The 16498-nt window shown below is 40.5% G+C and overlaps 1 protein-coding gene across 2 annotated transcripts in view; it reads left to right on the top strand.

The window, feature by feature from the left end:
* tnk2a (tyrosine kinase, non-receptor, 2a) overlaps positions 1–11843 on the top strand; it is a 29525-nt gene extending 17682 nt beyond the window's left edge. For both annotated transcript variants that reach the window (XM_051940653.1, XM_022193918.2), the window contains 6 exons: positions 2943–3146; positions 3298–3950; positions 6567–6708; positions 7576–7671; positions 8236–8363; positions 9380–11843. In XM_051940653.1, the coding sequence (XP_051796613.1) occupies positions 2943–3146; positions 3298–3950; positions 6567–6708; positions 7576–7671; positions 8236–8363; positions 9380–9386 (1230 nt within the window). In that variant the 3' untranslated portion in view covers positions 9387–11843. The remainder of the gene's footprint in view (positions 1–2942; positions 3147–3297; positions 3951–6566; positions 6709–7575; positions 7672–8235; positions 8364–9379) is intronic.
* Positions 11844–16498: the final 4655 nt, after the last annotated feature.

Below are 16498 nucleotides of genomic sequence, written 5' to 3'. Positions count from 1 at the left end.
TCTGTTTTCATGTCATTTCATACATGTGAGTGATGGAGAAATGAATTTTCAACATAGCTCCAGTATTTAGCCAGGCAGGCAGCTCAGCTAGCAGCTCAGCTAGCAAAAAGTATGGGGCAACTTGCCCCCCCGCGTCAAAGTCGGCCTTAACGTGCTTTTTAACCCACACTGACCGGCTCGGATAGTCTCAACGAGTGTCCCACAACATACTAGAGATGAGAAGTGAACGAAAACCTCCACATTACCTGGCGATCGCTATTTGTTGTGGTCTGTATCCAAAGCTCAGGACACTAGAAAGCAAATCTCGTTCCGAAATCGCGCGATAGCTCGAGCTATCGACTAGTAAAATACTAAACGTTTAATAAATGAGTAGGCGGTTAAACGATTAAACGACTAGTCGCGCACATCCCTAGTATACATGTTTAACAATTACATTTTTATTTACAGATACCATCCGGGTAAATAGCTTTATAGCATTAACTAAGCTAAGATCACCTACTTAGCAGTTAACTGTAATTAATGCAAAGGGTTCAGCTAAATGCTATTGTCGTAAAATGACAGAAAATTCATCATTTTTACAAATATATTCCTTTTTAAATGTATCCCTTGCAATACAAAAATTGTCAACACTGTCAACCTTACAGTCAGTGTGATCTGTCTAAAATAAATTAGCAGTAAGAGCTCACAAACATGCTAGCAAATTAGCTTGCTTGTTCCACCGTTCATAGTGCTTGAAATTTGTGTTTTAATTAAGTGTTGAAGCTCACTGAGTACATCTTTGGGCTGGGAGGAGAATTTATGAAGGACAACCGGTTTTTAATTTTGTTCAGCAGTCTGTTGAGCTGACGTTTAGAGGAAGAGCGATTTGTTTTTCCAACCCCCCCAGTTAAACTACCCAGCAACCATAGGAGAGATGATTTACGCTATATTCACATTTCCCCAGGTGATCTAAAGATTTAAGCTCCTGATGTTTTAATTTTGCCCCGAAAAAGGGATTGTGCGGCAGTTTATAGGTTTTAAAGACATGAGAGAAATTGGATGGCCGCAATGCAAAAGGTGTAGAAAGAGCATGAAATAAATCTGCGCCACTACTCTCAAACAGTCTCCAAAGACAGTGGTTCAGCCTTTGGCCTGGAAATGTCATAAATAACCTTTTTCCTCTTGGATGCACCCGAGACAGGTGGCCTATGATGGATGATTGGTGGTCATTGATTGATCATGTAGGCATTCATGCTTTAGTGGGCTTCTGTGGGGTTTCACAGTGATTCCACCCTGGAGCTTCTGTCTGTCTTCGATCATCCCGATCAAGCTGTGGGTAGAAGCTTTAAAACTTGGGCGTGGTGTCACAATGCTCTGTTCTAAATAACAGATGTCCATCCTTGAGTTTAGACATTCATGGACCTCTGAGGATGAATTGATTTAGCCTTTAATCATTGTAATAACCGTGATAATAATGAACTTTATTAGGCAGCATTGTTCCTAACAAAGTTATGGGGTGTTTAAGAGAAATCAAAAAATAAAATGAAAGACTAAAAACATCAATAAAATAAAACAAGGATCATAAAATTAGCCAGAGAGCATCAGAACAGAGATCACCAACCAAAGATCCAAAAAAACAACAGGCCATAAAACAGAAAGGAAACAAAACAGGATCATAAAACACAGCCATATATCACAAATTCACAAAGGGCCTTCAGTAAAAGCATGTTTTAAAGAGAGATTTAAAAGACACTAAAGATGCTGCCTGGCCCATCAGATCTCATTTGAAACACTCTTCAATAGTTTATTTACTCCACGGGTAAAAGCCTGGTTACCGGCCAAGCTCCTTTTACCAATCTAAGAGAGCACTCTGGGCCATAAGCAGTTAAAAGGCCTTTAATGTAATTTGGAGCAAGGCCATGTAACGCTTTAAAGGTGACTAATAGAATTTTAAAATCAATACAGAGCTTTACAGGTAGCCAGTGTAAATTGGAAAGTACCGGGGTTATGTGATCATCAGTTAAGATTCAGACAGCAGCATTTTAAACCAGGTGGTGAAGGGAGCTCTGACCGATGCTGGTCAAAGGTGTGTTGCAGAAAAAATAGGAATGCACATATAGTCCTATGCATGTCAGTGGCAGACAGGAATGATGTGATTTGTTTTCACTGTAAGAAGCATGACTGGATAACAGTCTTCAACTGAGCGTCAAAAGACAGATTAGCTTCAACAATCTGTTGCAGAAGGACTTACAATTTTTGTTCAAGGAACTACGTTTATTGTGAAGCATGCAAACTATTAAAGTAGGATTGGTAATATTCTAAAGATTAACATGAAACTTGTTCATGCATGTATTCATATGGCAGTTTTGTTTCTTTATTGTAAATGAAAACAAATCAGCGTTTCCTTAAAGCACAACAGCCGAAGCAGAGGCTCACAGAAAATAAGGAAAATGACAAAACACACTATTAATATTTATTATTGAATGATAAATATGAGAAAAGCATGGAGCATCTGGTAGAACATAATACAGCAGAACCACAGCAGACTAGCACTGTTACTTTACACAAAACTAGAACAAACTACTCTAAAGAACCTGAAAACAATAGTTTTGGTTTGTAATTACAGTTGAGATGAAATATTTAAGTCAATTAATGTGTAATAATTAAATAATTGATCAATCATTTAAATCACTTAATTGATTATTCAGTTGTGAAAACAATTATTTTAAACCGAAATGGCTCAAAAATGTGTTTCCAGTGTCTAAAATGTGACTATTTTTGGACTTTTTTGTAGCTTTCTGTGATCATTTCTCTGCTGGACAGACACTAAAAACATCATGGCATCACAGCATGAGCACATAAATTATTTTCATTCCTGTTTTGATCCTACATGACGGGTTGTTCTTCATATCTTCTATCATCTCTAAAACTGTTCCTGATGAATAATTCGTCCTCCTCCTCAGGACACTCCCTCCATCCTGGACTGGCCCCTTCCTCAGCCAGCTTACGACGAAGTTACTACAGACCTCGAGGACCAGTCTGAGGACCAGGAGGTGCGATCGATCAACAAAGGGTTCGCCGAAGAGGCCTCTGCGACCCCTGGCACCGGCATGTCGGGCAGGAGCGAGTCTCAATCAGCCGACCTGTTCCAGGAGCTGCAGAGAGAGGTAGGAAAAAGCGGCGCTCACAGATACTTAGGCTTGTATTTCATAGCTGGTGGGCATGTTTTCTTCTGTCCAGATTGATTTTTGTTTTTGCTGTTGAATAATTAACACAACACATATTTCATTCTGTGCTAACATTTCTCCGCTGACGTAGGTGATGGTGAAGCTGCAGGTTCCCATGGCAACAGGCCGCTCGCTCCCCTCCTCCCCTCTCCCGATGCCTCTGGCTCCTTTGGGCCCCCACCGTCAGATCTGCCTGCCTCCCCCCTCCCCGTCCTCCATCTCCTCCTTCACCTCCTCTTTCGAGGACCGGCCGGTGTTGCCCCCTCGCAGCCCCGTCCCTCCCCTGCGTCCCTCCAAACACAACATCTCCACCCGCACCATCAACCCACAGGCCCGGTCCAGCTCCATTTCACTGGGCGACGAGGACGACACGCCTCCTCAGATCCCACCCAGAGACCACGCCTTCTCTCAGCCGGGCTCCCGCTCCTCCTCTCCCCTCCCACTAGTGCCACCGCTCTCCTCCTCACCCGTGGTCCTGCCCCCTCCTCCCATCTCTGTCTCCCCACGTCGGGCGTCCGGACTCCTGGGTCCCCTCCTGTCTTCCAGCTCCCTGTCCTCTTCATCATCCCCGCCTCAAGCTGCTTCCTATTCTTCACGGCTGGCACCTCCAGGCTCCTCCTACTCCTCCAGCTCCTTACTGGATCCTTTGGCATTTCGTGAGGGGCGTGGCCTCTCCTCCTTGATTGACAGCCCTCAAAGCTCTGCTCCCGCCCCCCTGCCAGAGAGGCCAGCTTTTCTGGAGAGGTGAGTCTCTCATATCAAACACACTCTATCAACGTATAAAACAAACATTTTATAGTTTCTGTCAGTGATTCAACAATCTCTATTCACTGAAGGATTTAACTTAAAGTTTACCTTTGGTTATTGTATGTATAACACAAAGTAGCAAAAGCAACCATGAACTGATCAAACTAACAAGTATTATTTCTGTGCCCAAAGTCTAATTTAGCTTATTCTTCTGCAGTTTGGAGCATTAACTTCCACACTGCTATACTGGGTAACATGTATCTTACTCACAAACAATATTCACATAGAAAAATCTCCGCAGCCTAAAAAATGTGAAGAGTTTCACCGTTTCCAGAGCATGATACCTGTAAGATCCAAACTGGCAAAAACTTTCTTCTTAATTGTCCGACTGCTTGTATTGATTGGACTGTGTAAGAAAATGTAAATTTCTCAAAGAACTTCAGTCCAGCTGGTTGTATTTGTATTGTCTTTATTTACCAACAAGTAAATAAACTAAACAGTTCTAAATAAACTCCAGTACTTTTTTTTAATTAAAAAAAAGGAAACATGAACTGCTGCAGCAGGGTGACTTGCTGCTGTGTTTTAATAGTTTTTGCAAAAAATTAGAGTTATATGTCACAGAGGAAGAGGATATATCAAACATTGTACATATAGCCAATGCTTTTTAGGTGAATCACTGGATTTTGGATAAGAAAAATATAGAAAATTGCCAGACTTATTTTTTAAAACTACAGTTTGAAATTCAGAAAATTCTTTCCTCTCTGCACAGTAAATTTTGACCTACTTCCAGCAGCCTGTTAGCTTAGCTTAGCTTAGCCCTTACGTCTACTGAAGAAGATTCTAGTGCTGGATAGAAGTAGTTGTACACATGAGAAAGATATAGTTTCTCGGTGGATTTTCTACATTTAAACACAGCTAGGTTAGCTGTTTGCCATTCCCAGGCTTTTGCTCTAAGCTATGCTAACAAGGTACTGGTGGTAGCGTGAGAGTTTTTCCAAGAGTCTCATCTCATTTTTGGCAGAACAGAATAAGTAACTTTTCCAAATTGTGAGCCTGTTCTCTGGCATAAGTTTTTAATACTTTTACTGTTTGACTTTGGAGAAAACTTTGGTACTTTTCTTTTCAGTTTTGGCTTTTCTGGTTACTATGCTATGCTAGCGTTGCCCTTGGTGTCCCTGCTGTATCTGTTACATCTGTGGCAAATAGGATTCTACACTATGTGAAAGAAAAAATAATATCTAGATATTACAAAAGAATAGGTAGTTTTCTGGTTGGACAATCAAACAAACTAAACCAAACACACAGCTTCGTTAGCCAGGAACACACAAACTCCAATTGAATTAGCAAAAGTGACTAATCTAGGGGGTAATTTAGACACAGACTTATTTGTAAACTTTAAGCCTATTCATAAAACGTTTTGGAGCCTTCCTGGTGTCGCATTTCCCAAATCTCTACAGTAGAAATGACGAGTACAAAGATAGCACGCCCTATTAGTTAAAATATCCACAATTACAAGAATAAAATCCAGGTTGAAAAACCCAAGAATTTTCCTTCACATCTTACTTTAAAGCCTGACCTTGCCTTAAAGGCCAGAACTGGATTTCTTGGGCCAAAGCGAGTCCTAAAATATTTCTCTATTCTATAATTCCATAACATTTCCAGTAAAAATGTGGCAGCGCTGTTGTGCCGACAGCGTGCTGACTCCCTGTGAAAATCCTGCATGTTTTTCAGTGAGACAGTTTTGCCAGCTTGCTGCTCCTGAAATACTAGAAACACTAAAAGATCCTGACGTATTCTGGCAGTTTCACTACAAAAGCTCATGTAACACCCGCAGAGCAGCAGGCTTCGCTCAATACAGAGTGAGAAAGTGCTATTTGACTGACGGCCCGGATTCGTCTCCTTGTGAAGTGGCGTGCTGTACACACACATTTAATCCACCGCCGTTGTTTTGTTGGTTTTGTGACAGTCTGGCGTTGCCTCTGAGATATTTTCGGTGTTTCTTTTCAGTCTGCATGGATAATACATTTAGTTTTTTCTCATCTTTATACCATCGACGGCAAATTATTAAATGCACCTGAATGAAACACTGTAATAAAACAAATCAGAAGAAACAAAATCATAACTATATAAAAATTTAAAGTCTTCTTTTGTAGCTATGATGCAAAATCAGAGTTTGACTTACTGTTTTGGAGAGTTTGCATGAACTGTGAAATTAAACTTGAGCATTAATATCATCTGAGTCTAAATTAAAATCAGTAATAGACCTTAACTACTGTCTTAAATAGCCATTTTTAAAGTAATTTGTAAAGCTTTGCGGCTTCTTTTCAACTTTTCAATTGGGTTTCAGAGGTTATTTTTGATATTTAAAATAACAGTTGACTAAACAGATTCACTTTAAGGTGGATTTAGTGGCTGTTTTTGAGCTTCTGATCCTGTCAGTTAATAGAGATACATAAAATTATAGTATATGGATAAGAAATGTGTGTAAATGCAACTTGTTATAATGTCATAGTTTTTATTCAGTGTGAGGTGCAGCTTTCAGTCACATCACATCGTCGTCATCATCTGTTCAGTATAATTATTTGTTTGTTGTATTTTGTTTTTTTTAATCAGATACGGAGCAGCCAACATGGCAGCAGTGAAGCCCATGATGCAGCAGCAGCACCCCGGTGGAGTCAAACCAAACACCTCCTACAACAACAACAATGGAGGAGCTGCAACTCCCAGCATGCAACAGGAGCAGAGCGTCACACAGGTGAGGCAGGGCAGAAAGAGATGCTGCATTTTCCTCCTTTCCTGCGTATTCAGAATGTCGTTATATGCTGCAGGCAGACAAATTAGAGACTGTAATTTCTCAATAACATTTAAAAGCTGCTGACTGGCCTCTTATTAAATCTACATTCTTTTTTTCAACAAAACTTTTAATTGGCAGAACTGTGTGTGCACAAAGAAGCCGATTTGAAAGCTAGTCAGACTTTTATTACTTGCTTTTCCACTGTCTGGATTGAGGGTTGTTGTAACATTAATGGAGAATTAATCAAGAAAATCCTTAACTGTGTTATTGACAGGGATGGGAATTTTCCGCGGATCCGCGGATTTCATTTCAAGTTTGAACACTTTAATGTCGCTGATACTCCCGCGAGATGGTAACGACGTTAACGATAGCTTGTTAACGACGATTGTAAATGGCCCAGCGATTGGAAGTCGCTGCGCCACCAAGGCCCCACCCCCGGCAAAAACTTTCCGCTGGAATCAGAACTTGCTGATCCCATCCCTGTATTGATTTCATTATAAAATGTGTGTGACTATGAAAACTTAAAATACTTCTGGCTAATTTGAAATCTTGTGCAGTTTGACTCATTGTGCAAGTGACTGAGCAAGTTTAAAAATAAAAATGGAAACAGGCTTCTTGGTTATTCTCCTTCTATGCACAAAAATACTTAGAATAGACTTTTTGTTCTGATGCTAACAAATCATGACTCATCTGTCAGAAATGTTGATGGCATGAGCCCACTGTGTGAATGCTGAGCACATCGCGTACTTGGTAGACTTTTCTCCCTGTCGTCATTGTTTAACATGCAAACAGTCCATGGGTTCAGACATGCTTCTTTTAACTTTGCAGGTCCAAGGAGCAGTGCACGGTGTCACCATGGACGAGTGTCAGGCCGCTCTGCGAAGTCACAGCTGGAGCATCCCACAGGCCATAAACCATTTGAAAGTACAATCATTTGTCTGCATATTTACTCATTTATTCAGATTTGCCACACAGGAAGTACCCACTGGTCTACAGAAAGTGGATAAATGAGACAGAGAAGGCTGAAATAACCAAGTCACAAGTTTGTAGATGTTAACACCAGTTTTTTTTCCTACAATATTGTTGCGTCCACTGAAAGAAAATCCAGTGTATGGCTCAGACTAAACCACACAACACTTTTTGAAGAATTGCAGACTGCTCTTTTAACCCATATACAGTACATATAACCACAAACTTAATGTTATTGAATAAACTGGTGGAAAGACAAAGCTGTGAAGTTTCGATCTGCTGCTAACCAATGCAAACACAAGACAAACAGACAATTCTAATTATTACAGTCAGAATAGAAAAGAGCCTCAGTCCAATTGCAGTGTGAGTGATAAAGTGTTACCTGAAGTGACGGAGAACGCCGAAACAGAGTGAAAATGCGCAAAAATGGTCGTCAGGACAGCAGGAACGTGCGACACCACAAGGCGCACTGAACCACAATGCATACCTAAAGTCCTCCTCTCACCATCTGCATCGTAGGTGGAGCAGCTGTTTCGGTTGGGGCTGCGTTCAAGAGCAGAGTGTGAGGAGCTTCTGCAGCGCTGCCAGTGGAACCTGGAACAGGCCAGCACGCTCATGCTGGACACGTACGGACCGCATCTCAAGAGGTAATCAGTGATAAACTGCAAAAACACAGGAGAAACAAAAGGAAAGACGACAAAAAGAGGGTAATTCTGGACCACTATGTTGCAGCAGTTACCAAATCTATCAGTTTTCCCCTTAGATTCCTTTGTCAGTGCTAGTTGTCACAAGACGAATGGATCTTTAACGCAACAGTTAAGCCAAAATAATCCCTGAAGTAAGTTCCTGTCTTCAGTTTGTCTCGTCATCTCCGGTGTGGCTGAGAGATCGATTTTGGAAGCAGCTTTAATTCTGTTGTTGTGCACTTATCTTGGCATTCTCTATCCTTCCATGTTCCTTTTTTATTTTTTGTTTAATCTAAGTTTCTAATGTTCTAAAATTCTTTTAGTTTGCTGGGTTTTCTCTCACAAAAGTTGATGCCAATACCAACTCTGGGTCCTAATATTTTGCTATAGCCATGAAGCGGTTAGCTTAGCTTAGCTTAGCATGAAGACTTGACACAAAGGAAACAGTCTGTTTGACTGTTTCCAAACCTCTGCAGCTGACTGCCTTGTTTATTAGTGAGCTTTAGAGATGCTGGTAGGCTTATACCTTTGAAGAAAACCTAGCTAGATGTTTGTCTCTGCTTCCAGTCTTTATGCTAAGCTAAGCTAAGCTAATCACATCACCTCCTGGCTCTTATATGCACTTAAATACAGCTTTTTGTTATAGGATTTTTTAGAAAATGCCTCATAAAAATGAACATATCTATTACAAAAGCTGATTTTTTGGTTACTTCGAAAGCCATTATAACTATTATGCTAGAGAACATGAATGTAAGTAAAATATTCCGCCACCTTTTAGCTTTGTTTTGGTCTCCACCAACCCCTGACAAAAATATCAGCTTAGGTCCTTTTAAATGCTAATATTTTTCTGAGCTTTTGGCTAAAAACAAACAGAAAGACAAAAACAAAAAGCTAAAAAGAATCGAAGCAAAGCTAAAAGGGGCTGGGTTTAGCTGGGTGGAATAAAAACTTGCACCGTTGTCTTTCTGCATCAACAGGAAGTGACAGCAGGAGGACGCAGTGAGCGGCCGGTTAGCTACTGATCGGCTTCTTGCGTCACCCGAATGACTCATCGCTTCGACGACGCTTTTTAATGAATGGAGGAACATCAGGCAGTATACGTGCCTCACTTCCTGTACTGTGAATAACTGCTACAACCTGTGTCACACGCATGCATGCTCATTATTGGCTAACAGAGCAGCTTGCTGGATGAGTCACAGTATTTACTTGAACAGTTGCTATTTATGTTTTTTATTTTATGTCATTAGATGAATTCCGCTGGTCGCTGCTGCAGACGTTTACCGACTTTGTTGTGAACACGTGCATGTTCAAACTGTAAATGCGTCCAAACTGTAAATGCCCATGCCTTTTGTTGCTGTTAATGAAGTGATATAAATCAGGGAAGTGCCAGCTAACATACAGTTGTACTTATTGTGAAAATGTACAGATAATGTTGTATATATAACAGTTTACTGAGCGTGTCGACACACGTGCTAACTGCTGGTCAGAAGATTTATCTAGGTAGTGAAGTGAAAGTAATACTGATCTGATTGATGGCATATCAGATATTATTAATGTATCATTTGTGTTTTAAAGGTTCCCTGTGGAGTTTTTTTTTTTTGCAAACATTCGAAAGTGTAAGAATCTGGTCCACATGTAAGCAGATAGTTTTTTTTTTTTTTTAAAGTGGGTGTATTTATTGATAAAAATGAATGAAATGAAAACCTCTCCATCCACGGGAAAATGCCAATATTGGCCAATAGAATCATGGAAAAAGGCTAAAAAAAGTTCATGAAGACCACAAACAAACAGAGAAATGAGGGAAACCATGTGTGATGAACTGATTCTGATGCATTTTTTCCTCAGTCTCGTGCAAAAGCTGATGTGCATTTATGAGTAAATATGAAAAATAATACTCCTTATAAAGGTTTGCACTGGCAGTATTTTTGTCCACATCAGCCATTGCACAAAATTAGCATCTAACCAATGTAAAGACAAACACTTTTCAGAATACCTCCCCTTTTTACCTAAAAGTCTATTTTCAGCAACCTAAAATTTGGACAAAAGGCCAAAATGTATCAAATAATCTTCCATTTTAACCCCTTGACGCCCATTGTCACGAATTTGCGTCATACCACTTTCATCAGACTGCAGCCGAGCTCCATTCCCCCAATGCCGGTTTGTGCATATTCAATACGCACCTCGGAACCTTTAGCAAGCACTGGTTTCTGGTAGGACCAGTCGGAGTGGGACCTAATTATTATATGTCTGTGTTCTATGCCTAATAGATAAATTGGCCATCTCCATTTATTTTCATATCAGCTGGAAAGCAAAAACACACAAAAACGTTTTTTATTTAATTGTAAATAAATTCGGGCGTCAGGGGTTAAAACATCACCATGTACATGTCAGCACAACCTGAATCCACTAGCAGGCTGTCTTCTTCCTTCCTGGCACATTTAAACCACCTGTTGGACGGTGAATCACAGACACACGACTCCGCGGGGCCATTCGAGCTCACAATCTCCACAGGTTACCTTTAAACGAGGCTTTATAACAGCGGGACGTCTTGAGAGATTGATGGATTGAGGTCTTTAGTATAATTTCCTTCAGTTGCATAAAGACATCCGGCATCTCCTCATGAATACAGGGTATTAGTTAAACCTGCAAATTAGATATTTAATGCAGCTCTTGGTTAGTATTTCTTCATATGAAACTGCTGTATGATAATCACGGACCCATGCTGAAGAGCTTTCCTGTCATTCAGTTGATTAGGCAGGCTGCTGCTGTGTGTGTGCAAGCTTAGCGCTGCAGGTGGGCGGCTGACGTCCGACTTTATAGCGTGTGTGTGCAATTATCGATGTCTGTGTGGATTCTCGGTCATCCAGGTCAATGTAACACGAAAAGAATCCGTAGAAGTGGACTTTTTATGGTTCTGCTGTAATCCTAGTGGCTCTGGTTGTGAGCTGGTGGTGATAATATGCACCAAGAACAGAGGAAGCCTCTTGGTTGGCAGTGAAACACCTTCAAAAACCAAAAGAATGTCCAGTTGCCTTCTGCTGAAGCTCTTGGTGGTGCAGATATTGATCTCGGATGTGACGTATTGTAGGAAATCATCAGCAAATACACAGAAAGCAAGATCAATAACAAATCGTGGATTGTTGTGGAAACTTTAGCTTTTGACGGACCCTCAGTCCCAAGTTGTTTCTTTTCCAAAATAAAGGTTTAGACAGTAAGATTAAGAAGCTAAATTTCTCATGGTGGCAGGTGAGTGAATAAATTTAAAGCTGTTATATTTGTGTGTGTGTGTGAGGCATCGCTTACGCTCAGCTGTAAGCTCTTATGCGTAAATTGTTTTTTTTGTGACGCTGACTGCATTATGCGTTTTAGAGTAGCTTCAAAATGTGAAATGCAAATATGGCCTTTGTTGTTTTATAATAAATTAAAATGCTCTTTTCAGAACCACCGGTATTTTTCTCTGTTTATTTTATTAGCTGGACACACCTAATGTCCACTACGACTCATGCAGCTACTGTAAGAGATGGCCGACAGAATTTCATTATAAATCTTTTAATCTTTAATCTTGAAAGTGTTTGTAAATGAGCTAATATGGACAGGACACTGATGTTGAAGGTCAAAAGGTGACAGTAATGGGTTAAAGTAAATGAAAAGCATACTCTGTTAGTCTACTTCTAATGGCATCTTCACATATTATCAGGGGTGTGAAAAGCAGCTACTTGTTTTTCAAGCCTGACGTGAGTTTTTACAGTTTTGAAAGAAATGAAAAAAGTATATTCCAAAGTATGTGTGTGGAAAATACCTCTGAGATTACATTGTGGTAAAGGGGATCTTTTTAAACTCGAAAAAAAATGCAAGAAAGACGAGAAGACATACACTGCAGTTAAATATGACATAATATGGTAAAATAATAAGATTTTAATAATGCACAGTGATTTTTACTCTTAAACTAAACAAATTCATGCTTTTATTTTGAAAATTAATCATTTTTGCTTCACTTACTTTGACAAAGACGCTTTTTTTATCATCAACTGCGCTATAGTGTGAGCGTTTAAGTCTTTAATAATGATCGGAGGAGTTCAGTTTGGAGTTGTCAACAAAATATCGCAATCACAAGCGAGGCATTTAACATTTCCAACAAGAAGTGAGCCCCAGAGTTCACTCCGCTCCGAACATCATCAGGACTGCTGTCTCTAATGGAAGTCTTGTCTCTGCTTCCTCGGAGATCGAACCTGTGACCTTTCCATTATGGGAGCGACACACCCGCCCACTCCCTCGCTCTGTCGCCCAGTCATCTCATGCTCGCTCGCCCCTTAAATTGATTGCAGCCGCGGCGCATTGTGTTCTGATTGCTCGGTGTGATCCCTGGACGGTACCGGACACTCACGGCTGCACTTCCCCGCTACAGCAGTAAGCACTCTGTCACTTTCACTGATGATGCATGAGATGTACACACACGCACACATACGTCTGCTTTTTGTGTCTCGAACACACACAAAGATTCATTTAGGAAGCCAGCTCTTATAGCCACGAGGTGTCACCACATTCCTGCTTCATGTCACTAAAAAAAAAAATCGCTGCATTTAATGAGTGTTTGTGTAGTTTTAATGTGTGAGCATAGGCATTTGTGTGTATTTTAGTAAAATTAGGTCTTAATGTGAACAACTCTTACTGTATTGGCCAGTTTGTGCAACAAAAAACAAGCTACGATTTTCACTTTTTTTACTGATTCAAATACATGAATAAATAGAATGAATATTATAATTTGATTATAGCATATTTAGAAGGTTGTGTGGCCTTAACAAAGGTTGTAATCTGTCTTTCCAGTTTATTTTCTGGCCATACTGGTATTCAGTTTTGTTTGAAGCCTCAAGGTGTGTTTAGATGGAAAATAATGTCAGTTTTTGTCATTTAACACAAGTTTGAATGCTGTTTATTCACAACAAAAGGTCATTGTAGCTAAGGCAAGTTTGCCACTGGAGGCTGGTTAATGTCTAATTACCCGGAAAAGACGGGCTAACTTTAACACATTAAATATATATATTTATTATGGCTTTAAGGTCTCACATGTCCCCAGAAGTTACTTAACTTTGATTTTTTCAGCTCACAATGCTGCAAAGATGGTTTTAGCCCTGTTTTAAATGAATGTATGGAACTATAAATGAAGTTGAGCCGTTGCAGGCCACGCCCCCTTCAGGAAGAAGACTCTATGTGTCTGTAATTATTGGCAAAGAGAAAACAGACCAGAACTTTTCTGTAGCTATTTCAACTCGTCGGTGTCCTGTTAAGGTTAAATTCAGCCTTTTGCAGTAAATTTCTCGTTTCTTTTATCTTCCCAAGGATATTTATTTAGCGCCAGTCGCTACAGATACAGTTTCGCTCGGTAGGAAAAGACCTTTTTTCACTTCAGCCATTTTGGCATGAAATAATCGGTGTCCAGAGGGGTTACTAATGATGTTAATGAAGGACCATTCTATTTCGGTAACTAATGTGATAAGCAACACCTTCTTCTATCTGCTCATTCATGTGAAAATAGCTGCTGTGACCGGACACACCAGAAACTCTGTTTTTTTTCCTCTCATTTTATAGCAGATTACTCACAGTCAAAATCAAATACTGTAAAGCTCAACTGGCTTATTTTGCACAAACCTCATGTAAAAAGCAGCAGCTGTGAATGACAGCATATGTTCTGCTTTGTTTGGGGATATGGCAACAGAACTCAAAGCCCCTCAACTAAAATAACATCATTACATCACACAAACACAATAAAATTAGCTCAATCTGAAGCTGCAGTCTCTTCACAATAAAGTTCTCATGCATTTCCTCTATTTTGAGGAGTTAATGTCAAACTCAGTTCACCCTTTAATTGATTTATGTTCTTCACTTTGCAAAGGAAAATGGAAATTAAACCAGGGAACAAAACAAGTCAGAAAAAGCTTTCCGCTTTGTTACATTTAATTTTCAGTGTTATTTGGACATCGGAAAAATGGGCCTATAGCTTTGTTTTGTTTTTGTTACTTGACAGGAAAACGGTTCATGCTTTACTACCCAGACTGATAAAACATGCAAGCAGCAGCCGGCGAAATCAACGATCACCCTCATGACCTCTGTCCAGCCAGAATTTTGACCGTTAGCTCGACTGATGTTCTTTTCCGAAACCGTATCCTAAATTTAAGTGTCAGAGGTGAGAGCAACTAAGCAAAGCATCGATTAGTAGAACAGTGAATTCACTCGGCCGGTCGACGCAATTTATTTTCTCTCCTGAAAGCTGAAAATCCTCAGCATGCAATTCACAACGGTTTGACTTGTTTCTAAATGAAACTGTAATTACTTTTCAAACATCTAGAAGCTGGTCGGCGCAGAAACATGAAGTGTATCTAGAAGAATCTCTGTGTTGACGGTGGAGTGTGCATTGATTTCCCAAGGCCCTTCTGGCGCTCGGCTCAACAACACGCTCTCGCTGCGATCGACAGCCAGCTGGAGGCCGAACCTGGAGATCGATCGCTCGGGACTCACCTGCCTCTGCTCCACCTGACACAGGGATCAAAAGGATGGCGGGTCGATTCGCCAGTCGATCGTATGAACTGACTAACTGGACAGTTGACCCACTGATAACTCCCCCTACTGCCCCAGTCTGCTGAGGCTCTGCACAAACCATAGACTGTATATAAAGCTGGACGTAGCATCTGGCTCCAAAAATGAAGCCCACCCGAAAGTGTCAAAAACTTGCAATATCACACCGTCCGCTAGGGTTGGCTCCAAAAAGCTTTTGCTCCATAGACCCCAATTCATTTTTGGAAAAAATAAAATTTGATAGACTGATGTTCTACAGCTCAGGATTTTTTTCCCGTTAGTTTTCATGGTCAAAATGAGAGATCAGGTGGCCGATCTTAAAATAAATCAATACTGAATTTTAAATAAATCGTTAAAGTTGGCGGAGCCAGGGGGCGTGGCTATACTTGATTGACAGTCCCATTGACTGGTCCTGCCCCTAGTTGCTCTCCGGTCCAGTCTGTTTGATGACGCTTTTTACGTCACTGGCTCCAAAAAATCCAAAATGGCGACCAGGAAGTAGCAAAATCCGGGCTTCATTTTCTCGGCGTTGAAACCAACGGGTGACGTCACGGTTAGTTTACGCCTGGCACAAACACTCATGACACAAAAAAATTGAGTCTTTACATCAGCCGAAGCCGCCGCTGAACGGCTTCCTCTCTCCTCGGCGCTGTGATTGCTTCAGATGTGACCTTGAGTGATGCAAAAGACCTTTACATTATTGAAAAGTCTTTCAGAGAAGATGCACTCATTTCCTCAGCCGTTGGAGAGCACATAGGGGAAATTACCTTTCAGCTTTTCATTTCTAAAGAATACATTGGACTAAAATGATCTGCTGGTGCGCGAGAAAGACAGAAAAACCGAACAAGAGGAGAATCATTTATTGTGAATGACGTCTCTGCTCCTGCTGCACCTGACAGCTCGTATTTTTCGACCTCTGATTGCATGCACACAGGTGCCTATTAGCTAACAGGCTTTCAGTGGTGAGACAAAAAAGGGTGAAATTACAGAAGAGAAATGACAGCTTTCCATTATTCAACCTCTCTGTCTGCACTTAAACATCCTTCCTGCACATTTTTGTGAGCGACTATGGCTCATGGCCAAAAGATGGGCTGCTATCAAGGTTAAAGTTACTGTTTTTTACATCAGTTTCATAGATTTCAACATGCAGTTACAGCTGGACCTGCCTCCCACTTAAATACAGTCATTGAAGAAATACTTAAAGTTGGTGTACACATCTAAAATACTGTCATTTGAACCAAATCAGTGCATAATTTAAAATGTCACTGTGTGCTTTTTCACTGTGGCTTATTTGAATTGTGAAGGGCTGACTGTCCTTGGTTTGATAGATGGAACAGAAAGATAGATAGATGGATAGGTTGACTTTATTGACCCTGCAAGGAAAACTATCACGTTACAGCATCATAACTAACAACAGACTAATGCTAAAATACACCAGAAAAGCACTCAGACAGGGCGGTAATCCGCCAAGACTGCTCAGTCGTTGTATAATTTCTAACAGATAAGTCCCGATAAGCCGACAAGTC

Source organism: Acanthochromis polyacanthus, chromosome 20 (assembly GCF_021347895.1).
Source record: "Acanthochromis polyacanthus isolate Apoly-LR-REF ecotype Palm Island chromosome 20, KAUST_Apoly_ChrSc, whole genome shotgun sequence".
Lineage (NCBI taxonomy): Eukaryota > Metazoa > Chordata > Actinopteri > Pomacentridae > Acanthochromis > Acanthochromis polyacanthus.
This window is presented reverse-complemented; position numbering and strand designations above follow the sequence as displayed.